The sequence below is a fragment of the Colius striatus genome, chromosome 3, assembly GCF_028858725.1.
Source record: "Colius striatus isolate bColStr4 chromosome 3, bColStr4.1.hap1, whole genome shotgun sequence".
Classification (NCBI taxonomy): domain Eukaryota; kingdom Metazoa; phylum Chordata; class Aves; order Coliiformes; family Coliidae; genus Colius; species Colius striatus.
In genome coordinates this window covers 86,613,783-86,639,561 of record NC_084761.1, presented here as the reverse complement: position 1 = coordinate 86,639,561, position 25,779 = coordinate 86,613,783, and the positions used below count along the sequence as shown (strand labels likewise).

At 41.5% G+C, this 25,779-nt stretch overlaps 1 protein-coding gene across 1 annotated transcript in view; it reads left to right on the top strand.

The window, feature by feature from the left end:
- Nucleotides 1–25,779, top strand: part of CRMP1 (collapsin response mediator protein 1) — a 50,483-nt gene that overhangs the window by 11,554 nt on the left and 13,150 nt on the right. The window contains exons 2-8 of the mRNA XM_061992432.1: nt 5,143–5,231; nt 11,020–11,204; nt 12,710–12,874; nt 17,873–17,934; nt 19,567–19,647; nt 22,976–23,044; nt 25,544–25,664. Of these exons, the coding sequence (XP_061848416.1) occupies nt 5,143–5,231; nt 11,020–11,204; nt 12,710–12,874; nt 17,873–17,934; nt 19,567–19,647; nt 22,976–23,044; nt 25,544–25,664 (772 nt within the window). The remainder of the gene's footprint in view (nt 1–5,142; nt 5,232–11,019; nt 11,205–12,709; nt 12,875–17,872; nt 17,935–19,566; nt 19,648–22,975; nt 23,045–25,543; nt 25,665–25,779) is intronic.

Genomic DNA, 25,779 nt, shown 5'->3' with positions numbered 1-25,779 from the left:
AGAGGTGTGTGATTTGCTATAACTTGTGCAGCATTGTATTTTGACATACTGTGCCAGTTTGAAATAATTATTATTTAGCAAATCTTATGTCAGAAGATGACAGATTTATTTCTTCTGTTACTGTGGGTTTTTTCATAGTTCCAGAAGCCATTTGGGAACTGCGTGTGTAAAAGAGGAATTTGAATTTTATTGTATGTAGTATTTTTAGATAACTCTTGCTCTGAGTAGGTGGATGAAAAAAGGCTAGTTTTAAATTTCTTTGCATTGTTCCTATTCTGAGATTTGGATCATATTTTCAAATAAAGCAGGGTGATTCAGCGACCAAAAGAAATTGACTTCACTTGTGATTGTGTAGAGCCCACTGCAGAAGTGGGGACCGCAGCAGGGTGCGGGCTCATCATGTGGCAGGTTGGTGCAGACGCTGCTTGTGTCTGCTCGCCTTGTACCATTGGGAGTGTATGGCAATATGGACACGCTTCACGAGAGCTGAGCCAAGCTGATTTTTTAAAAAACCCAGTGAAACAGGCAATTTGTACAGATTGTACCAGTCACCAGTTCACAGATGTTTTGTGTTGCTGTTACTATAATGCAAACAATAGTTGTAAGGGAGCTGAAGCCACCGCCTTGTGTCTTAGCAGCCGGCCCCTCCTCCTGCAGCAAATGATACTGAACGTGTGGCGTTTCCTTTGACTGCCGTGTTCACATTTCTGTCATATCACAAACTAAAGCTCTGTGGCTTTGCTGTCAGATTAAGCAGAAGCTATACCACAGTTAGTAAAAAATCATCAGGAAAGCAGTGTGCAGGGTTTGAAAGTGAAGAGCTGTGATTAAAGGGAATGGTTGTATCATACTCAGCAGCGAGCTGAGCTGGGAGGTGCCGGAGTGCTTGTACAATGGAGCTGCAGGGAGGCAGAAGATAAGCATCATTGCATGCTGATGCTGTGTCATAGCCAGGCACAAACCTTGAAAGCAAACAGCATTGCATTCATGCGATCACATCGTCTCAGCAGCAATGGGTGGAGGAGAAACAGCTCAGCTCCCACACCCTGCAGTGGATGCTGAGCAGTGCCTGGATTTTCAGTGGTGCTTTCTGCATCTCTTATGTCAATGAGAACAGTTTTTTTTTTTCCCCTTGAATGTTGGCACCTAATGAATTGCTCAGTTTATACATTCAATATAATACCCGCTTTCTGTTTTACTGTGTTCCCTCTGTCTGCCCTTGGCAGACTGAAGGGAATAGGGGGTTCTGGGAGCTTTCCTCGGCTTGCACCTGGAGGAGCTGGGCTGACAGCTTCTTGTGGCAGGCAGCACACTGAAAATTTGGTACAGAGCCTTTAGGGCTCAGTACCCAGGGCAGCAGTGACTGACAGACAGTGACTGTTAGCTGAACAGAAAGGTGACAGCTACTCTATAAAGGCTTACACTGTTATCACCTCCTGAGCTGAGTAATGTCACCTCCTGAGCTGAGTAGTGTGTTGATTGTACTGTGAGAATGTGTAAAGGCCACCCGAGTGACTGAGGGTCCTTCTGGGAGCTAGGCAAAGTGTCCTGCCTGGAAGGATTTACAACTGGGAAGGGGAAATACAGGCCATGCAGTGTGATTAATTCATGAGCTTCAGGTCACTCCTCCCTCCATCTCCTTGGCCTTCCCCCGAGTGCTACAGAGTCTGTCTGTCCTCCCGCCTGGAATATTGTCCAGGTAGAAGAGGGCTTTGTCCCTTAGTTTTTTCTGGAAATTTGGCACTTGGTAAGAAAACTGTATCAGCCTGTGTGACATCAGGCCTCTCGTAAATAACAAATAGCTCCTGACCATGCACAGCCAGGCTGTGTACTCAAGGAGGGCAGTCTGCCTCAGGTTCCTACTTAGGCTATGTTTGGGGATGAATACTGACATGCTGACCAAGGGCATGTATGAAAGTTTAGTTCATTAAGTGTGCAGCAAATTGCTTGACCAACTCACACATCCCTGCTAGTCAGTTGTGTTTGTGTAATTTTTCCAGCATGTTCCTGGGAATGCATCTATACATACAGATGTACACAGACCTTTGGGACCACTGCTTTGGCTAAGGACAAGCTATTCCTGCTCTGGAGCACAGTGTATGAGGCAGCGCCTGTTTTCATGAGCACAGCATGCTGCTGGGTTATCCACATGGAACTGAAACCCCACCTGGGTTGCTTGTGCCCCCCAGCAGCATCTGTGTAAAGGTACCCTGCTTTACTCATGCTCCTGACTTGCAGTGATCTGTAACATATCAGGCAGACACGTTGACAGCTTGAGCTAGTTGGGACAAATTCCAGTAAAACCCTTTTTCCTCTGAATTTGCTGATTTGCTAGGAGGGAAATGTGTATCAGAGATGTTTTTACATCTATCAAGCCCTGATGAAAGCTGGGAAAGAGTCCACGATGCCCTCCCTGGTTGCTGCTATCCTCCCTGGTCGTTTGGCAGACTACCTGGGGAGCATCAAGATTGTGGCTTTTTGACAGTCTCGTCTCCCATGGCTTTCTGTTCCTGAATGGGAGAAAATTTAGCCACAAGCCTTAGCTCAGGTGCAGGACCTGCTCTATTTTGCAACAATTTTGAATGGTTTGTATTTTCTTCTGAGTAAGAAGATATCAAGAATTAAATGATTGGAAGTGCAGTTTTCTTTCTTCACCAGAGTTTCTGAGGGTCTCCAAAATTCTGAAGAAGGCGAGACTTTGTAGCAAAACATTCAATGATCCTTTATAAACTGTGAGATTTAATGTAATGGATGACCCACACAATTGAGTGCTTTCTTGAAATTACATTTATATCCTTTTTAGTTTCAGGTTATTCTAAAACCTAATTTTGCCATGTCTATTAATGTATATAAACATACAAAAATCCTTATATCTATAATTATTTTTCTGGGGTTGTACTTCCACTTTATTTTAATCTGTCTTATTTTCCTGGCCTCTTACATTTGTTTCCGTTTGTTATGCTCCTTCTCCTGTTTTAAAGGAAAGAGAATGTAGAACATCTTGATGAGTATGCTGATTTTTGAGTCATTAGCAGTGACAGATGCAATGCTCTGGTAACATTCCCTGCCAGTATCAATGAGCTTTTGCCTCTTGTAATTGGCCAGTATTAATGTTTAGGAAGGCAATTGAATGAGCTTAAAAAGATGGCTCACAAGATGATGGTCTCTGCAGGTCAGCAGGCAGTCTAGTAAATCGTCATGGTGAGGAGATGTAACCGCCAGCACAAGGCAAAATAACTTATTATTCTAACTTATTACCATTCAGGCTGCTGATTCACAAGTCCTGCAATTACAAGTGGCAGTACAGAGGCTGGGGAGAAAACGAGGAGACTGCTTTAGCAAGTTGCAGACTGAGAACCTTCATTCATCTCCATCCATTAATGAGAAAGTACCAACATCTGAGGCAGGTCCTAGGGACATACTTCATTGTAGTTCTGTGCCTCAGTTCTCTCTCAAGGTCATCTCTCTGTTGTGGCATTTGAAGAAAAGCCTTCTTTTAACATGCTCTATATTTAAAATGTCTTTTCCCCCTTTCTTTCTGCTCATAAAATGTTTGTTTCTCCCTTTTTGCTTTTATAGAATGATATGGAGGGCTATAGAGACTTTGAGCCAGCAAAATGTTCAAATACAAGCTGAAAAATAAATAAGCTGCTTATAACTGAGAAGTTTCACTGAGAAGGGGTTTTTATAATAGCCCTACTTCTGACTTAGCACTTTTTAATCAATACAGTTTCAAAAGATCTGTGTTGTTGCCCTGATTTTATAGATGAGGAAATATATCAGCTTGTTTAATTGTTTTCTAAACTAGGAACTTGGGATATGCATGGTTTATATGTGTGAGTCATCCTGTAGTTAAACTAAGAATTGAATCTGGAATGAAGAGTATAAAACATGGGCAAAATTGAGATTTTGAGTTATTATTTAGCGAGCCAGGGAAATAATTTACAATAAATGGCCTCTTTTTAGAAAAAAAATATATGTGAATGGGAAAATAAGGTTCTGACTGCTTTAGAGTTTTCCAGCATTCACAGTCACGTGGCAGAAAAGTCTTTTCAAAAGCATTATGTACTGAACTTACAGACTTGCTCTGTGTCTGAGTTGGTGACAGAGTGATGGCATTTCCAGTATGACTTCTCCAATGAAGGAATTAAAATACTGGTTCTCAGGAATATGCAGTGGTAAAATTTGCTTTCTGTAAAATGTATTTTTTGAGAACAGAGTGTTACCATTTGAATAGAGAAAAATAAAACCAGATGATTGCTATGAGCAGTGCCCCAGTAGCCTTGATATTTGAACACTTCTTCACAGGAAAAAGTGTTTGCTTCTGGGACTTTAGAAAACACTGGGAGGCAGTAGATTTCTCTGCTGTTCATATGATATTTCATGTAAACTAAACTTTGGAGGCTGCACTCTTGTTCACGGTGAGACTGAGATATGGCATGGAGAATCTCAATACAGTGTCTCCAACTCATCAGTAGCCTTTGACCTTCAGGAATCACAAGTTAGACAACAATTCATTCTTCATGCCCCATAGAAGTTAGATGTTCTGCTGTCAGTCTGTAGGCACAAGCTATGGGCCATGTCCCTTGACCACTTTGGTGGGGTAGCTGAGTTGATCCTACTGAGCTGACATTGCTTAAAGCAGCTTGGTGGGCAGGAATTTCTGCGTTACATAGCTCAGCAGCCTCTCCTGACCTTCTTTCTTTCCATTTCAAGCTCTGTTACTCTTCCAGGGGTGCCAGGAGTCCCAGATGAGCTCAACTTGGCCATTCCAGTGTTGGGCAGTTGCTCCTGGTGGTTCCTCTTTCCTTTTTGGCTTTTGTAAAGTGGTGACAGAAAGGAAATGTAGCAGGATTTCAAGTGTTTCCATGCACAATGAGTTCTGCTTTGAGGAAAAACGACTGTGATGAACATGAGGCCTCGTGTCCCAAAAGTCAGAAATAAACACTCAGTGAAACTATGGTTTTCCTCTCCACTGTCTATGTACCTACCTGAATCTACAAGCATAGACCTCTTTGTTGTATGAATGCTTTGATATTAATAGCTTTCTATATAATATATACCTATTTGATATCATCAATACATTACTATGTTTATTTATTCCAACAAACCCACATTTCTTCCTTCTTTTTCCCCCCCCAGAGTGATCGACTACTCATTAAAGGTGGAAGAATTATCAATGATGACCAGTCCTTCTATGCAGACATTTACCTTGAAGATGGACTTATAAAGTTGGTTTCTTTAAATATTGAACTTTTTTTGCATGCATACTGGTATAGACTACTGTGATTTCTTGATGGTACAGACCTGAAATTTAGCTGACAACATCTTAGTTATGTCTAAACGTTGGGCTGTAGTAGAGGGATGTTTAATTATAGAGTTGTGCCATTTTATCTTTACTAACATTAGATAAGTTGAAGATTTCTTTACTGTAAATTGAAGGTAATTTCTTTTCTAATAGTTCAGTCCCAATATCTTCCAAAATAGTCATGGCAAGTAGTCTCTCTTGACATGAGAAGTAATGGTAAGGACAATGGATATTATTTGAGCCCATGTATGACAGAAGGCTCACTGCAGCTTTTCCTCACCACAGCTAATCAGGGCAAATGCAGCCATGCTGTAAGGGATTGTATGGCACAGAAATATACCGAGTTGCACAGTGCCAATGGGGACCTATTCCTTCTCAGTCACCCTGTTCATTAATGCTGAAGCATAGCATGTGGTTGGCCAATTCTGTTGTGCATTGCTCATATGTCCCTTTTCTTGCTTAGAGAAGGTATATGATCTCAAATCTTCACACAGCGATTCTGACTGATTTGTTAGGGTATAAAATATAGGAACTGGGAAAGTATTCCTTAGGTGAAAAACATGAAATATATGTGACTGATAGCCTGTGAAACAAAGATGTTTATTCATGTAGCTCTTATCTTGACTCAATAGAGATGAGGTCTCTAGTTTTGCCAAGTTACGTAGTGTGTACAAGCACGCTGATGTACGCAAGTATCAAAGCCTTTTTCTTGACTTCACTGCTAAACATTTTCACTAGTGATGTAATGAATTTGGTCTCCAGAGGCTACAGTTTAGTGCACATAGATGTAATTATGGTTATCTGGTAAATAATTCATTACCTACTTGTTTTCAGAGCTCTTTTCTTGAGAGATTATCATCAAATTAAAAGTCTGATTCTTAATATATCTGTGGCTACTTATGTTATATATAATTCAGGTTGTGGTTTAACTCCAGCCAGCAACTAAGCACCATGCAGCCATTCTCTCAGTCCCCTCCTCCCAGTGGGATGAGGAAGAGAGTTAGAAAAAAAAAAAGTGAAGCTTAGGGGTTGAGATAAGAACAGTTTAATGACTAAAATGAGATAAAATAACAACAATAACAATAATAATATGATTGTAATGAAAAGGCATGTAACAAAAAGAGGTAAATAAAACCCAAGGGAAAAAAACCCAAAAAACCCCAAGTGATACACAATGCAATTGCTCACTACCTGCTGGCTGGTGCCTGAGCAGTCATCCACCCCTTTGGTCAGCTCTCCCAGTTTAAATACTCAGCATGACATTTGGCTAGTTCAAGTCAGCTGTCTTAGCCATGCTCCCTCCCAGATCCATGTGCACCTGCTTGCTGTCAGGTTTTGGGAAACTGAAACATCCTTGTCTTAAAATAAGTATTACTTAGCAACAACTAAAGCATCAGCGTGTTATCAACTTTATTCTCACACTACATCCAAGATACGGCACCGTACCTAGCAGCTGCTAGGTAGAAAATCAATTTTATCCCAGATGAAATCAGGACAAACAAAAAATTCTGAGTACTTTTACTCATGAACTATGCAGTTCTCTTAAATACTTCATCATGCCTTTCCAGTTGTAGTGTGACTTCCATTGCAAAAATGGCAAAAGGAGCATATTGTTTTAACTGCAGAAGGCACAAAATTTTGAACACTCATCTTTAATAGCAACAATCAACAAAGTTGTGCTCTCTTTGGTGGATATTTTAGTTGAGTTTTGCCTCTGCGTTTGTTTGTTGAGATGTAAATTTCCTAGTAACACTTTGAAGCATAAGAACTGATTTAACAACTAGACGCATGAGACGCTGAGAGTCTGAAACTGCTCTGAGTTTCTGGCCTGGATTCCAGAAATACAGTGGGCAGGTTAGCAGTGCCAACCTTTCAGTTGCCCTTGGTAAGTGCATAGTCTCTCTCTGAAATCAAGTGCATGGATCCATTCCTCCAGAAAGTATCTCAGATGCTCAAGAAAGCAGATTGGTAATGAATAGACAGGGAAGATCTTAATTTTAAAAATGCCTTTATCTTTGACCAAGGAAGCAAGTTTATTGTTCAGCACTCCAAGGCATACATCATTTTCTAGATTTAGATGACTGAAGATTTTTCTTTGTAAACTATGCAGTAAGTCTGGCTCTGAAATAGCAGCTAATTTGTGAGGGCAGCCTGGTGTGAGATGGGCTTGTGTCCTAACTGTGCTCAGATGGTAAGTCCTGCAGTCTAGGAAAGGGGTATGTTTTCTGGGATTGGTCTCTCTTGGTTTCTCCAGCAGGAACTGCCCATTGAGTCTGAGTATTTAATATAGTTGGAATCATAGAATAGTTTGAGTGGTAAGGGACCTTTAGAGGTTGTCTTTAACCCCCCTGCAGTAAGCAATGACATCTTCAACTAAAGCAGGTTGTTCAGAATCTTGCCCATCCTGACCTTGAATGTTTCCAGGGATGGGACGCCTCCCACCGCTCTCAGCAACATACTCCAGTGTTTCACCAACACTTAAATATTCCTCAAGATCCTTTGGAGTAGGACATTGAGCTTCAGGCATCCACTTTTCAGCTGGTGTTCTATCTCTCCAGCTGCAGATTCTGCTGATAATACAGAATTCTTTCCACGGAATGGAGCAGACATCAAACCACTCAGCCCAGAATAGGCAATAGTGTCCTGGTTTTGCTAGGATATAAAAGATCTGGGTTCATTTTCTTACTTTGCCGTGGAAACTAAATGGAAAATAGAGGGTTGGGTTTCTCTTGCAGACTAATGAAATGAAGTAAGGTCTTTTAAGGTTTGTGTCCCCGCAGAGTGTCTTGAAGAGAGGAATGTGGCTATAACCTTGAATGTGTTTGAAGATTAGTTATAATTTGGAGAATGGTAGATTTTTCTTCCTGCCTATGAATGCTCAAACTGCCTCCCAAGGTACAAAGATGCAATGGTGCAGTTGGGTTTTTCCAAAGTGAAACTTAAGGCCTGCACACTCGGGTGACAGCTGAGAGGTAGTTCCCTGGTGTCCAAATAGTAATTTAGATACTTAGTTATTTAAATTGCCATTGACATGTAAATAGTATCTTTTGCCTACATCTACCCTGTCTCTGTTATCCACAGGAGGAAATGAGTCCTGGTCTCTGTGCCAAGCAACAGGTCATGATCTGGTGGGGTTGGGTCCCTCCGGACTGGAGGCACTAACAAGTGTGGAGGATGGGTGGCTGGGGACTGGGGCTCCAGAGCTGGGCAGGTGAGGAACTGAGTTAGAGGGAACTTGGATGCCTAAAGGGGGTCTGGGCTTGATAACGTGAGAGATAACTCTGTGGAGTTCTGGGGGCAGTTTTCAGCTTTCTCACATTAAGCTTACGGAGGGATGAAGCCTGCTGTTTTCATTGTGCTTTAATCAGTTCATGTATGAAAGAATTTACCAGTGTTCAACTGAAGACTGCAGATAGCATCAGCTTTCTGTGAGTCCGAGTCTTCTAGTTGCTGGTGCCTCAGCAAACCAGATCAATCATTTATAGTGTCTGTAATATAGTTATCTGCACTATTGCATTTTTTTACCCACAAGTAACTGAATCCCTTTCTTATTAACATACACTTTGAATTAACCAGTGAACAACTGAGGAGTCCTGACACATTATCTCTTACTCAGTGTTCTAGTCAGTTAGAATAACCTTGAATACTGAAGATCAACGTTCTCCCAGCCTTAATCTTGACATCAGGGCAAGAGAGGAGACAGGCTCCTGACAGGTAACTGTGCAGCATTTATCCTATGTCACATCAGCATGGATGACTTCAGCCATTGCCAAACAGGCTGTTACTCAACCATACACTGAGAATAATGAGCAGTGAGTCATCAGTTCCACTTTAGACGTGTTTAAAGAGGGTTGGGCCATAGTAATTTTTTCCCCTTGTTCAGTTTTGTAGCCACACAAACACTCTACAGTGGTTGAAGATTGTTCTGACAAAAATCTTAGGAGTGGATTCAACTAAAGAAAATCAGTGCAACGTCGTTATTATATGTGGGGCTCCCTATCTTTATGCAAGTGCTGAGTCTGCTCATGGATTGGAGTGCCTTATGGTCAGATTTTAACAGCAGAGGAGCTTCTTCCAACTTGTTTGTGCAGTTGGATGCACTGGGACACACTGGCTTTTGCACACAGATCAATTCCCTGTTTGCCATGGTATCCTTAGTGCTCCTCACAGCTGTAAATGGGCTGTGACATGCCCCTAGTGCTACATGTGTTGATGAATGTTAGACACCGGGCACGGAGTTGTACGGATTCTCAGCTCTGGTGAGCAGAGCCCTCTGGGTTTGTCAGGGCTGTGGCTTGGGATGCTGCCGGGATGTTCATTGCTAATCGAACGTCTGGGCTTCCCTCCAGCCAAAACCCCAAGTGCTGGTGGAGCCAAGCTGCTGGAGGTGACATTTTTTGCATAGCATATGAAACAAATTCTTGACCTCTTGGGGGTATTTATTAACTCAGGCAATTTGGCCAGATTCCAATATGAATAATGATTCCTGGCTTTTTTTTCACTGGTTTTAATTAACAGTTATACTCATTTTCTGTTCTAGCTTGTTATGATTGGCTGCTAATCAGTTGTTGTGTTTTGCTCCATAGATAGGAGTTGCATTTTAATATGAGAGAAACAGATTCAGCAGCTCAGATGTCTGGATTATTTGTTTAGCTGTGGATAAATGTTATTTTATCCCAGACAAAAGGAAATTAAGACAAGGTCTGTGTATCTAATACAAGATAAACTTAGTGAACTTAAACTACCTTATAGTTCTATATCTGTAAGCCCAAAAATATTAGGTTTACCAATGCAGACACAGGGCTTCTACATAGAACCTTACCTCTTCCTGTTAGACACCATACAAAATTAACAATAAAAGTGTAATGTGACTTTCAAAGTTAAAGGTTAACCTACTCACAGTTGTGTCTGTGAACACTGAAAGTATTTTCATTGTAAATATTTGAGGGTTGGACTAGATGATCTCTAAAGATCCCTTCTAACCCCTAGCATTCTATGATTTGCAGTTTGCTTGATATTAGCATGTGGTACAATATTTTATTAGTGAGAAAAAAATTCCTTCTTCGAAGAATGAAAGGGGAAAGGAGAGCAGTGGTTAATTAACATTTTTTTATACACAGGCAGAATGCTTCACTAAGTTTTAACTGTAAGAGGAGGATGAAAGATAAGTGACACGTTAGATTAGAGGTGTTTGGGTCTCTTAAATATGTATGTCTGTATCAGCATATTTAGATTTCTTTTAAGGATAAATTTGCATTGCTTGGTTACAAGGTAATTGTAACTCCTTTCTGATGTGCTGTGTGCTTCTGCCATGTTACAGTTCTAGCTTGCTGTCATATTTGATCTACATTTTTGTGGTTTCATTTAAGAAACTAGTATACAAAACTGGAGTCTCCAAGAGACTATTAACTCTAGGTATTTGTAGTTGTTTAAAGAGAGGACAATTAAGTGTCATCCTGAATCATATTAAAAAATAATCAGTATCTAATGCTGTTGCATTACAGCTTCTTTATTGGCCACTGGAGCAGTGCAAAGCAACCTGAGCACATGGTCCAGCCAGGCAGGCTTGGGGATGCTTTGCACCTTCCCTTTGAGGTCCCAGTTCTCTCTATATGGCCCCAAGGTTCCTCTGCTCCCTGTGCCTCAAATGGCTTCTGTCCCCTGTGCTGCTTTGTTTAAGTAAAATAATATTGGCTTTCCTTGCTGCCTAGGCAAATAGGAGAGAATCTGATTGTTCCTGGAGGAGTCAAGACCATAGAGGCTAATGGGCGCATGGTTATTCCTGGGGGAATAGATGTCAACACTTACCTACAAAAGCCTTACCAAGGAATGACTGCTGTCGATGACTTCTATCAAGGCACAAAAGCAGCGCTAGCAGGGGGCACCACCATGATCAGTGAGTACTAGCAATGTTAACTCTCCCCACTCCAGGATAAATGAAGCTCGTGTACCGTAGGTGGGGATAGCTACAGGATGTTCCATACCAGTTTTCTGAGAGCTTCTGCAATGAATTGTCCCCCCCCAACATTTCTGGGCACTGTGTTGGAGATCCATTCATCATCGTCACCCAGGGCTGGCCTGAAAATGAACCTGCCCTCAGAAAGAAAGAGTCATACAGGGAGTTGTCTCTTGGATTTCCTCTGAAATACAGAGCAAGCACTGGGGGATAGTATACCTACTTTTGAGATTTTTGAAAAACAATGTAGTTAGTGCTGTAAATATATGGCACAGAAAATCTGACAAAGATCTGCTGTTCCCACCTGATGACTTTTCAGGGGCTTTGAAGATAGCGAAGTGCTTATTTACAAACTTGGAAGAACATCTTGGTGGAAGGGAGAAGTGTTTCTAGTTGTTAAAGGCCTTACTTCTGTCTACCAGACAGCAGGACAAGATTTAGGTCTTTCTTCCTAGCAGTGGCTTGGCCCTTGGTTAGACTTTGTGAGACAGTTATTCACGTGACATAAATTTTCTTAGCTTCCTTGTACAGAGGAACTGCCCAGTGGGGTTTTACTCCCACTGAATTGGAATGTGTTTTTTTTCTCCGAGTGCTGTCATTTATTACCTGTGTTCAGCAGCAAGTATCACCTGAAAGGATCTCTGGCAATAAGCACAAAATGCACATTACTTTTGTTAATAGATTTTTCAGTGTATGTTCTTCAGTTGAGGCTTCCTGTGCAGCATTAGGTTTGCAAATGACACTGGTAAGCCCATCTTGCTTTGTTTCCATACTGTGCTTAATTTGAGCTAGCCCTGCCAAGATAAGTAGATATGCCTAATTAGTCATGTCTTTATTTTATATCAGTAAAATGTGGCATCATGAGATGTAGAAAGCCTTGAGACAGTGAGGATGCATAGTTGCAGCACACTTGATCTGCCATATATAATCTGGTTGAGTGTGCTCTACATCATCTCTGTTCAGACCTTTGGCTGTATTCCCAATTCTGTCTGCTGAGAAAGCGTTCTCCATCTCTGTGGATATATTGGTAAGGCAGAGTGGGCCCATTCACTGGCTACGAGACAGTGCTTAATAGTAATGCCACAATGAAATACATAGAAACAGACACATCAGACAATAAACATGGGTAAGGTCAGAACTTGCAGTCTCTTACAAAACAGTAAAAGGAAAAACAAATGTTCCCTTAACTGGTATTTTTGGATCTCCCACTGCGTGCCTGTTGATGCTGCACCAAACAGGTTGCCAGACTCAGCTGTGATACAGGCTGTCCACAAAGTTTGTTATACCCAAGACAGCAGCATCTGACTAACGTCCCAAAGTTGTGATCCACACACAAAGTGCATCCAAGGCTGCCGTTTTGGCTGAGTTGCTGGAAGACTCACAGACACTGAGGAAATCCGAACAGTGCACAGCCTGGGTAACAGACATGGAATCTCTTTTTTCAGTTGACCACGTGTTTCCAGAACCTGGATCAAGTTTACTGACCTCCTTTGAGAAGTGGCATGAGGCAGCTGACACCAAATCCTGTTGTGATTACTCTCTCCATGTGGACATCACCAGCTGGTATGATGGGATTCGAGAAGAGCTGGAAATACTGGTGCAAGACAAAGGTTAGTGAGTGAAAATGAGCAGTATTGTTCTTCTATTGAAATATCATATGAAAGTGAAATTTTGAAGTATGTTAATTCATGCATCATCCAGAACAGAAATGCACAGGTGCTGGTTATGCTGCTCAAGGTTCCACACTACCTAGAGCTTTTGTATGCGTTTCCTGCTTTCTAAAATGGACCTAAAACTTTGTGCATTAGTGCTACTCAGCAGTAAGGCTAATGGAGGGGGAGGGTTTACCCCTATAGAGGCACAGAATATTAAGATGTGCATGTTGTCAGATACAAATATATCATTATATACTTGCTTTTCCATGTGGAAATGGGCTCAGGCTTTGCACACTTAGGTTGTATTTTATGATACACCTCAGAGATCAGCGTTTAAGGTCATCGGCCCAGTTACCTTATATACTCCCTTTCATAAATGGAGAGAATGAGACATCAGAAAGTTCAGATTTTAACTAGATTGCATTCTGCCTATTTAGCTGCCTCAAATTAAGCCCAAATAGGAAGGCTACGTGTGTCTGAAAAACAGTCATAATGGACTATTGTTCATTTCTCAGCAATGGCTTAGGATAATTTACTTACAAGACTAGATTACTTTTTACAAAATATGCCCATATATTTAGAATAGGTTGAAGTTATTTGAAAAAAAGCAATGCTAAACTTAGGTACCTAATATTGAAACAATGTCCTGATTTTCCCAAGTACTTGGTCTCCAGTGATTTTCCCTGAAGTTACTAGAAGAGCTTTGTTTCTGGACTTACAAAACCAGGTCAATTACTTGGGAATCTATTTAAGACGCTTATTGGCTTGATTCAGTTCAATTAACAGGTCTTCTGCCATGTGAGATGCTGTGGGATACCCTATATGAACTCCAGCTGCCACTGCAGAATAGCACAGATAAAACCTTTTATAAATCTATTTGCATACATGCCAGGCAGTTTCATATAAGGAGGGTATCATAGTGGCACCAGATATGTATATGTAGGCAATTGAATCTAGCCCTCAACAAATAGTAATTATGATCTAGTTCCTTAAAAATCTGCCTTAGAGAATGGATTTTTGTTTTTCCAGAAATATCTCTTATTCAAATATTTTTTCACTTGATACTTTCCTTCAAAATGCATGGATATTAATTAGGAAATACTTTCTGAAATGGTATTTAGTTACATGGGTAAATCAGAATGACCCTTGTGTTGAGAAGTCTAAGTAATGTGTGTATGCAGCATGCTTTGTAAGGTGCAGTGCTGGTGATGACTTAGATTGGAAAAAATCTTTATATAGAAACGTACTGGCAAAGCAGAAAAACAAAGGAAAATCCTATTTTGGAGTGAGCAATTGTTCACTGTGATATAATGGAGGTGCAGTCACACAGAGAAGTTTGCCTTGTATTGCTGCATGCTGGCAGTACACGTGCTGTATAACCACATTTTAGGCAACAAAACTGTTCAATCAGCAAGATTTCACCTAATTTAGAGAAACTGCAGCTGATCTTAGGTAGATCTTTATAACATAGGTGTTTTTTTACAAGGTGCTGACATCTGTCAATGCTGATGATGCCTAATCTGTGCTGTTTCCCTGCTATCAGCATTAACATGGATATGCTGGTGTGTGTTAGCAGACTGTACTCACAGACAAGTGTTCTGTGCCTGGTTTCAAAGGTCAGGTATTATTTTCCAGAGCTCCCAGATCACAGATGGCTCAACATTCCCAAATTTGCCTGAGGGCTTACATTAAAAGCCTAGTGCAGACAGTTAGCTTAATAGTTTTCTCCCAGTATTGAAATGTGAGATTTCAGTGTAAATCTGACCTGCCTTTCACTCTGCAGGGGAAGCAGGAGTCTGTTCATTGGTTCCTGAGTGGGGATGTGTGATGGGGCCCTTGATGGCCTCTTTGGTGACAATAGCATTAGGAGGTCACCTTTGTTCCCATGGATGCTGCAAGATGTCTCAGGCAGTCAATGTGAATTATTCTTACATGTTAGGGGACACAAAGGTAAGGGTGAGTAATGAAAGCACAAGCACAACAGGAAATAATTCAGCATGGCAAGGGCTTTCAAATTAATGGATAGTATCTGCTGGTAATTAGAAACATTTGAGCCTGCTGGTGCAAACAGACTTGATGTCAATGGAGTGACACGGGTTTTCATCAGCTGAGAATCTGGATTGGATTTGTTGTCTGGTGGGTGAGTTAGTAACAGGGCTCGACTAATCACGTTTCAATGCTGCATATGCCTAATACAGTCTCTGCATGAATAACAGGGGAGCTCACAGAGCTGCTGTTGAGGTGCCTTGTCATGAGGTGTAATTGGATAATTAATCAGTTTTAAATCAATACACAGCTAATTTAAGGAGACACAGGCTTTGGAAGGGCCTGGAGATTTCATAGAACCAAATGTTGATTATATGCTTGTAGCACTTTGTCAGCTAACTTGGTACTGGGCTTCTTCAGTGTATGCGAAGGAACAACAGCCTGAAAAGTGTTGGCAGATGCCTCACTTGTTCCTTTAACTACTGCAACTTGTCACTGTTCAAAACAACCCAAAACCTTGTAGCACTGTCTGAAATTTGGAGAGTATCCTGTTGAGCACTGCTGGTGTGAGAGCAAGGAGGACATTGAGTGTAGTATGTAGAAAATGTTAAGCATAAAAGTCAATAGGCCTTTTGAATCCTGTTTTCAATGAGTAGATCAAGACACCAGGCCAAGGCATTATGTAAAGAGTCTAATCTTGGATATCTGTATATATAAATTGCTGTTATTAGATATTCTCTTGGCAAGGATTCAAACAATCTCTCCTCTTAGCTGTAAAGGCAGCTTGTGAGATGCCTTTCAGGTTGTATGTATCTGATGCAGCAACTGAGGGCACGGATGTGCATTTAGATGAGAGAACTCTGCTTCTGTGCTGTGGGAGCTGTCAGTAAGAGTCAAGCTCAAGATCCCACAGCAGGATCCCTGCTGGGATCCCTTCTACTCTTATTGACTTCAGGGAGAACATTAACCTGAGTGGGAGCAAAACTCATAGGCATTTTACCAAGGTCAGAGAAGGGCTTAAGAAGGTACAAAGGCAATAAGAGAGAAATGACCAGTTATGTCTTCCAACCACATTACTCAGAGAAAACTGTCTTATCTGTTGTGGGTTTATGATTAAATGAATTACCTTTGGCTAGATCCCTGTGGATAAGGAAGAACAATAGCTAACCCAGCACTTTGCTTACAGAGAAATGTGTATGAGAAGATCTACTCATGTGCCACCACTGAAACTGGTTGGCGTGGCTCAGAGCAGCCTTGACACATCTCTCATTTCTTCACATGTGTATGGTTACCCATGCAGAAGGGTGGCCCCCAGGTGCAGCTGACATCTGTGGGTTTGTGAGGAGAAACAGCTTTTCCCCAAGGCAGGCTGGGCAGATGTGATCAGTCAGAGGGGAGCTGGTGCTGCAGGCATGAGGCTGTAAGCATTAGGCCCAGGGAAGGCATAGTCAAGCTTAATGTTTCAAAGCAGGGGTGTGCTGAGTACATGAAGCTGTGCGATGAGGAATAGGCTGAGGGATTACAGTTAGTAAAGCCCATACATGTTTTCTAGGAACTTGAGAAATACGAGAATAGGAAGAAAAGGGAAGCTGGCAGGCTGACGGCACTCCACAGTCCAGGCTGGATTTGCTCAGCGTGGAAGTCAGCAAGGAGAGGCTGTTTTCTCCTTTGTATTTACCTTTGAGCTGCCTGGATTTAGCAGGAAGACCTAACACCAGGGATCGCATCAAGGTTTTACCCTGCATGTATCCTGAGGTGTTTTAGTCTAGTAATGGTGAATAAACAAATTCTCTGAGCTTGAACAGCTGTACCCTCTGCCTGAGGATTTATCTGCGCTTTCTAGTCTCATGAAGGAGTTAAATTTTCGTTAGAGAGCCTTATTCATTTGATGTAACCAGCATGAATAACATAAACAGATCTCTTTTTCCTCTTGCCCCAGGGAGCACAGCTTTCATGACAGTTATTTTGAAATGCAGTATATAAAGCTTAAACATCTTAAAATTTACTTTTCTTATAAGCCAGAAATCTCTGATATCAGTCCCTGTACCAAACTGGGGCCATTGTCAGTAGGCTAAAGAGTAAAGCAAACTTACAAACTAATACGAATGCATATGTACCGAAACTTTTAACAGAAGGTGTTTGGAATTCCCATTTTATTCTGTTAGAGTAAGAAGTTGTGTAAATAATTGAACCTTTGAAATAAATAACTTGTAGAGGTTTGAATACAGTTATCTCTTTGCAACTGATGCTCAAGACTAGCGTTCTTACTGATTTCTAGAATTTGGAGCTGTCGTCTTTCATGGCTTTGTGTGTCTGCCAACATAAATCCTTCCATCTTTGAAGGATGGAAGGAGAGGTATAGTGAGCTGCCGTTGTAGCTGGTTTCAGTCTTTGCTTCCACTCCTTCCCAGTGTCTGCCATCAGCTAAGCTGGGCAGTAGGATCAAGAAAAAGTAAGTTTGGATACAAATTCGGTTACACAGTTTCTACAGCTTCTCAGCACTTCGGGGAAATTTAGCTAAGAAGTATATCTACTTAAAAGAACAGTTTCAGGTCAAGCTGAAATGTTTTCCTGATTAGTTAAAGAAAGATGAAAAGAAAACCAGGGATTCACAGAACCTCACACAAGTTCTTTTAAACTTCACAAACTTTGCAGGGTTGTTTGAGCCACCACCATCTGTCTGGAATTTGGCTACAGGCAATGTTGTTGGCCATGGTGGCTGGGTTGTGCCAGAGTGATCAGAGACAACCCACAGAGTCCAACAAATTCCCCCAGAGAAGAGGGGATTCACACTTCTAGTCCTAGCAGCTGCAGTGCAGTTGGGGAGCCATGCTTCATTTCTGGTGATCACTGGTGAAAAGCCTACTCTAGGCATATTCTATGACTTATTTTTCCTAAAGTTTTTGTTCAAATGTAGTTTAAGAATCCACTTACATGGCAGCACCTTTGAATTTTGTTTTGGAACAGGTGTGAACTCTTTTCAAGTCTACATGGCCTACAAAGATCTCTACCAGATGTCCGACAGCCAGGTATGGCTCTGAATGCTTTTCATTGCTGTGATCTTTCCTCTCTTCTGTCATCTCCCAGCACTTCAGGAGTTGCTAAGGTTGAATACTGAAGTATTCCACTGACTTGAGTGGTACTGAGGGAAATGTGCAGTGGGAGAATTCTCTCTGGAGAGTCAGTGCTGATCAATGCTGAACATTTGCATCTGCTCCTTCAAGCATATGACATGCATTTTCTGCAAAGATTTTTTGATATGTCCCAACACTGCAACCACTCAGCACTGCTCAGGGTTTTGCCCTCACTTTATTTTGCTGTTATCTTTCAAGAACTATATGTCAGAGAGGGAGGAAAAGATGAAGTGCTTGAGGCAGTGGCAGTTTTGAGGTTTCAAGAGTTTCTTGGTTGCAGCAAATGGCTAAATGGAGTTGCTCTTTGGGAGAGGTGGCCTTTTCTCATTAGGGCTGGAGATAACAATGAGCTTGTTTGTCCAGAGCTCATTACAGATTCCAAACTCTTCAGCTTTCCCGTTCATAAGTATCACATCATTGTAAATGGACAATGGCATCTGTTAGTAATAATAATGTTTGCTTATTCAGTTGAGAAAATGTTTCTTTCTTACTTATTCCCAAAGCTATAACACTCAGTCTCTTAAATATCTGTTGTTACAACTCCAATACATGTGGTTTTAATTGGAACTTTAGACATAATAATATATACATATTCTCTGAGAATCAGTGCCTGTTAAATTCAACTCCCTGTTGGAATTGCCAAGGGAAATAGATCAAAATGCTTAATATGTGGCGAGACTAATGCCTATTACCTTGTTTAAATGTGTATGTTGCAGACTGTGTATTCTCTCTGCTCAATGCTAGCTGAAGTACCCTAGTGCAAAAGTATTTGATCTGTGTTTGAAAACTGGGCTCACCTATTACTGAAGTTAGATTTAAACAGGAAACTCTTAACTGAAGACCTTTTGGAAAGGGAACTGAATTTCAGTAAATCTGTGATCAGAAATTCTCAGCAAGTGCAATAGGATCAGTTATTTCCCTTCTGTATGGATGGGATTTGAATTTTAGAAAAGAATTTTAAAAAGGATGCTCTGGAGAAAATACTGCAACTTTTAACTGCAGAATTAAAAATGTTGGTGAAAGCTTGTACTGTCTGCTCTAAGAAGATGCTACAAAATGCCTGTGCTTTAGAAAAGAGGTGTTCTAGCTGTGTTAAAAGTGCTGTAGTCCCTGGGAATAATCCCATTTTACATTTGCTAAAACTTAAGTAGAAGAGTCCACTGGATAAGCTTAGGCCTGCGTGGAGGGCGTGAAGAGGTAGCCCTACAGTACAAGGGGCTGGGGAAGGCACTGCATCTGAGGGAGATGCAGCCCTCCTCAGGGAGGGCTTTTGACCCTGTGTTAGTGCAGAAGGTCAGAAGCTTGTCCTGGGGCTGGCTGGTGTGTAAGGGGGTAAGTAAGTCAACACCCAGCTGTGAAGCTCAGGCTCTGTGTAGAAAGCTGAGAATGGAAAAGGAAGATAATTTGCTATTGATCTAGATAATTACCAGTGTAGAAGGTGCAAAACTGAGGTGAACATAGAGGTCTGTTTGTTAAGTAATGTGTTTTCCTTATTCAGCAGTGTTTCCTTCTTTGTACTACCTGCAGCTTTATGAAGCCTTTACCTTTCTAAAAAGTCTTGGGGCTGTTATCCTGGTCCATGCTGAAAATGGAGACTTGATAGCTCAGGTGAGTGAACTGTTGTTTTTGCTTCAGTTTGTGAGACTTGATAGCTCAGGTGAGTGAACTGTTGTTTTTGCTTCAGTTTGTGAGAAGATAGAAGTAAAACTCTCCAGTCAGAGTGTGGGTAGGAGGATGGGAAGTACCTAGTGGGTGCCCTAACTGAGCCTGATGCCTTACATGCTGCTGGTGTAAAGCCTGGAATCATAGAATCATTTCATTTGGAAAAGACCTTTAAGATCATCAAGTCGAGCCACTAACCTAACATTGCCAGGCCCACCACGTGGATGAGAGGATGGAGGCCCCTTTGCATGCTTTGGCAGAGCATCTCTGAGTTAGAGCAGTGATCCAGACAGTTCCTTACCTTGGCAGCAGATGAGGATTAGATGAGAGGGACAGAAGGAAGCAAGAAGATTTTGTCCTGTATTTGGCATAGACAAGTGAAGCAGACCACTGTAGCACCTTGCTCAGAGATTTTGGGGACGAAAAGTGGAGCTTTGTGTTAATGTCTGCAGCTATCAACATAAGCTGCATAATGAATGGTAAAGCTCTCAAACCTATTTCTTTTTGAGAATATTGTTATAAATCTCTGAAGTTTGAGAATAAGGACTCACTGTGATCTTCTAAACATTTCAATAGTATGTATTAAAGCATAAGTTATGCTCTTTGGAGATGCCTCTCAGAGCCAGGAAACTGGACCAAGTTCAGTATGCTCCATCAAGATGTCCTGGATAGCCCATGGAGTCCTTGCAGATCAGGTCCCCACGTAGATACTGTCCTCACACTGGCATGTGCTGTAGCTCTCATCTGTGCCATAGCTCCTCAAAAGAGATATCTCAAGGACAACAGTCTGTAGTAAACATCTGCTGGTTTTCAGAGAGCAGGATTCCCCTATAAACCAGCATGGGTGGGTTTGGGTGGCTGTTGTTGTGACTCTATACATACAGAAGTACAGATGAATCCTTTAAGGCTGTTGCAGAGATGTTTCCCTCCTCTGATCCCTTGTATGTACATTGAACCCCTCTGAGGTCCATGAGGCTTCAAGTGAGGTGACTGCTCTATCTGCTGAGCTCTTTATTTGCTTGCTTATCCGCTCAGGACTAGGGAGCAGAACTGACAGGGAAATTTCAGTAGTTGAAAACAAGTTATGTTTGATAACTGGAATAGGGAAGTCGCCTTGTCTCATAGGTAAGGGAGAACCTCAAGTGAATATTTGAGTGACTGAGGAATGTCTAAAGACTGTTGCCCACATGGGTTTATTTTGTTGTTTTTCCCTCTGTGGGATTCTGTCCTTTATCTGCCTGATAAGAATTTACTCCCTTTGAGAGCTTTTCTTTCCTTTTTCCCTTCAAATTTGAATGAAATAGCCACTGGACTGAAAAGTTACTAGTGAGGAGTCAGCAGGCTTATACAGTGCAGTTCTGTTCTTGCCTCACTGAAACCAGGTGTAAACCCTCATTTGGATTCAAGAGGGGGGAAAAAAAGCCTGATTTCTCCTGAAGTTTAGCATGATGTAAAGCTACAAAAATATATAGTTTATAGTTTTAATACAACATAAAATATCCACTAGAAGGAAACTGAATAATAGGAAACATAATAAGTCAATATTGCTGTAGGAATGGCAAAATGAATCAAATCAAATGGCACCCACGATGTTTTGGTATGTTCCCCGTTAAAATCAAGGCACACTCATGGAATTGCATTTCTGGTAGGGATTGGTTTCAGTTACATTTTTCTTTGATCAGCTTTAATATAGTGCCATGGTATATGAACATACAGGACAGAAAAACTACCAGGAAAAGAGGAAGTAGTAAAGAAATGTGAATTATGTTATACATCAACATGTTTCTTTACCATTGCCATGTCTCATCAGTCTTTGCTTGTGCTTTTATTTAGAAGGGTTATTTGAATAGAGAAAAGAATTCGGAACTCTTCTGTGTGAAAATAAAATTTGATCTTATGAAACAAATATTCTAGCTTATTAGCACTATCAAATCCTCTCACTGTGGGTAATTTAATCATGTGATATGATTTTATGGCTTCCTTCAAGGTGCAAATCCATCCTCCTTTGTGTAGCCATTCTTTGCTATCTTGATTTTTTTTTAATATGGGTGTAATTTTATTTTTTGGTGTATTTTAATTATCTGACATCTTTAAGTGGCACTATTCAGAGCTGTTACATGAATGATTTAGAGCAACCAGTTTTAAGAATGCCTATGAAACATAATGATTTTCTAACTAAAATATTCTTAATTTCACAGTCAGATAAATGCATTCCTATTAGTGCCTCTTCAGCCTTCATTGGTTGCAACAAAGAATATGTGTGAATATACACTTGCTCAGGTTTTGCTGGAGCGTGTTGGTAATATGTGATCTTTTCACCCTTGGAGACCTGGGATCAAATATTTATTAGATGGCACAGTAAAGCATGTTTGGTAACTTCATTCTGGTCTTTAGAGAGACATTCATCTCTATCAAAAAGTCATTACAGTTGTTGAACTTGGCTCATTAGAGACTCGTGGGCAGGTCAGGCTAGGGTCAGAGGTACATCAACAGCTCTGGTCCCACTTCTCCACTGTCAGACCTGCACCAGTCTCAGATGAGAAGTAGTTGACTGTCATTTTCTGCAAAAAGGGAAATTTATTCCAATACCACTGCTTTACCTAAAATCAAATGATAGATGAAGCTTTTTGTCCATCTTAGAAAAAATTACCTCAGTGCTGTGAAGCTGCATAGCACAGATTTTTTGTGACAAACCCCTATTGGTCTAAAGATGGGCTTTTTTGTGTGGATACAGTGCTCTGACAACTAGAGGGCTCTGTTTTGCTTTCATGAAAGCATAATCCTAGAGATCACTCTGTAGGAAAAAAGTGTTACAGAAAACTTGGGATGACAAAGACAAGACTTTATTTTTAAGTGATGCTTAAAAGTTTAAGGAAGGTAACAGGGCTTTGTGCATTGCAGCCAGAGAGGAAGTTGTGCAGGTGAAAGAAAGAATCTCAGACTGGAAATATCCATAATTATATGTCAAATAAGACTTTCAGGAATGCAGAGGAGATTTCTGAAGGTGCAGCTGAGCAGCTCGAGGCACAAATCCTCTCTATGGCACTGCAGGGACAAATCTTCCCCTGGAGTCTGTGCTGGCCGTGTGAAGCAGACACTGAGGGAACATGGAACCAGTGTAGAACAATGTTTTCAGTCCTTCTCTCCCAGCAGCATTCTGACACAACTGCATTTACACAGACAAAAAAGGATCAGTCAGATAACATGACTGTGAATCTACCCAAGGATGCCTGCATCCTGAAGCAGCTGTCAGCATTTCTCTCTCATGTTACAGGAACAAAAGCGTATCCTGGAGATGGGAATCACCGGACCTGAGGGACATGCCCTGAGCAGGCCTGAAGAGGTAAGAGGCTTCACTCTGTTGTTCATGGAAACATTTTGTTCAGCATGTAGCATCAGAACTTGGCTTCTGTGTGTGCAGATGATAGGTGGGTGAGTGGGGAAAGGCAATGGTCTGTTTCTCCCTCTGCCATAGAATCAGAGAATCATTTCAGTTGGAAAAGACCTTTGAGATCATTGAGTCCAACCACTAGCCTCACACTGCCAAGCCCATCACTAAACCAAGTCTCTCAGCACCTCATCTGTGTGTCTTCTGACTATCTCCAGGGATGGTGAGTCCACCACCTCCCTGGGCAGCCTGTTCCAATGCTTAATAACACTCTCGCTGGAAAAGTTCTTCCTGATCTCCAATCTAAACCTCCCCTGATGCAACTAGAGGCCATTTCCTTTTGTCCTGTCATTCATTACTGGGGAGAAGAGACTGACCTCCACTTGACTACAACCTCGTTTCAGGTATTTGCAGAAAGTGATCATGTCTCCTCTCAGCCTCCTCTTCTCCAGACTAAACAGCTCCAGCTCCCTCAGCAGCTCCTCATTAGACTTGTTCTGCACACCCTTCACGAGCTTCACTGCCTATCTCTGGACACGCTCCAGCACCTCAGTGTCTTTCAGTGTTACTCAAAACCTTGAAAAATCCAGGCCCCTTCAGCTTGTTGGTTTGTCTGAATACCTTTTTGCTACTGCAGAGGGTGCATTCCCTCAGCCTAGGAAGTCCCTTGTACACTCAGGAGTCACAGCACCTTGGTGCCCCAGGCACAGGCATGCATGCATATTTTGAGTATGATTTTTGTGATTTGATTTGTGATGTCAAAAAATGGGCTTTTCAGGGTAATAATCATCTGTGCAGCTTTGTTAGGCTTTGGAGTAACTGCATTCATTAAAATGCTTTGTCTGAAAGCCTCCTATTAGGTGCATGTGTATATATGATACTGTGCATATGCATACCCCCACAGATAAATCTGCATTTATGCCAGCAGATACACTTGTAGTAGAAACGCAGCCTGTGGAAATGGAAATATGTGAGAGTGGAAAGATGCTGCAAAGCAGCTCATTTTATGCAACTGTCATAATAAAACCCAGGCTCTGGCATGAATCATCTCAGGCATCTGGAAAGTGTTTCTTTAATGAGAGGGAAAAGGTGGAGACATGTGGATAGCCCTTAATGTACACAGTTCAGACAGTTAACTGAATGATGGAGGGTGGTAGTGGGAAGCAACTGCTTTCCTTGAAGACTAAAGAGACAAGGTTCTGGGGATTTGAGGCTAAACTTGAAGAGATCGTTGTGGTTTATAGATCTTTATATAACTCTCCCCAAGGCAAAGGAATCAGCTTAATTGGTTGCATACTTCTCTTGAACTGTTTATGTACTGTTTCATTTTGCTGTTTAACTTCCACCTAAATTATTCTAAAAGAATGGAGTAATTTCTTTTAAGGATAACAAAAGGCCTAGGGAAAATCTGCATTGGCAGTTTTCAGGAAGGAATTTTGAGTCTTTCTGACTGTCTTTTTGACCAACTCAGCCCTAACGCTGAAGTTCAGAGGTCCTGCCTCTTTCCTTATTCTTTTGTGGGTCTGTTTGGGCTTCCAGAGCAAATGTTGTGTTAAAAGTCCTTGGACAATCTTGAAGCAGTAGTCTGATTTAACAAAAAAATGTTTTACAAAACTAGGAAGAATGAAATCATGTGGATTTGGAAGGGATCCAGCTTCTCTGGCACACCTCTTGGAGAGAAATTTCAGTACCATAGAGTCAGTACCTTCAGTCATAGCAGAGTTTTAGGTATTAAAATGTTGGTACTGTGAGACTATTTGGGAGGGAAGTATAAAACTGATGACTGGGGAAAGGAGCCTCCAGAGCCACAGGGAAACATTGCTCCTCTGTCTGTAGATGACAGCTTTGAGGACCTACGTCCCAGATGGCTCCTCAGGAGGAGACTGCCTTTACGCATGGTGACAGAGGGGACTTCCTGGGCAATGCTTCAAAGGCTTTTATGGATTACGGACTAAACTCAGTTCATAGTGCTGAAGTTGCTGTTGAGAATTATTGACATTCATTGTCATCTTATCCTTATGTAAAGATTGCACAGGGTAAGCTGCTAGGGAGAGCTCAGAGGCTGTCTTGAGCTGGGGCATTGCTGCTTTTCTTTGTTCTTCTTCCAACTCTGGGGTAGAAATCTAAAGCAGAAAGATGGGAGGGAGGTAAGGAGGAGTCCCATCAACTGCTTGGATGTGATCTTTCCTGAAGTTCAGGGAACCAGGGAGCTGTGTCTGTGCTGAGGCAACTGTACCCTGTTAGCAGATACAGCCTTGCTGTGGTTACTCGTAATGTTAAGTATCTGAGGTTGGGTTGACTGTTCTCCAGCACTGTCTGTCTCTCTCAATGGAGAAAGTAGAATCAGCCCCTGAAGAGTTGTTGCTGAACAGTGAGAAATATGGCTCAGTCTTTCAGGTACTTTTTAATTCAGTCTACTTGGGCACTTAACTTCTTCTTCCTTGTTTTCCTCAGCTTGAGGCAGAAGCAGTTTTCCGTGCTATCACCATTGCCAGTCGAATAAACTGCCCTGTGTACATCACCAAGGTGATGAGCAAGAGTGCAGCTGATATCATTGCACTGGCCAGAAAGAGAGGTAAGACAATTTTCTCTCTGAAACTCTTTTCTTTCATTGTTGAATAGAAGCTCAGTGGAAAAATCTGTACCTCTTGACTCAAATTACAAGATATAGGGAGAGGTTACCAAAGAAT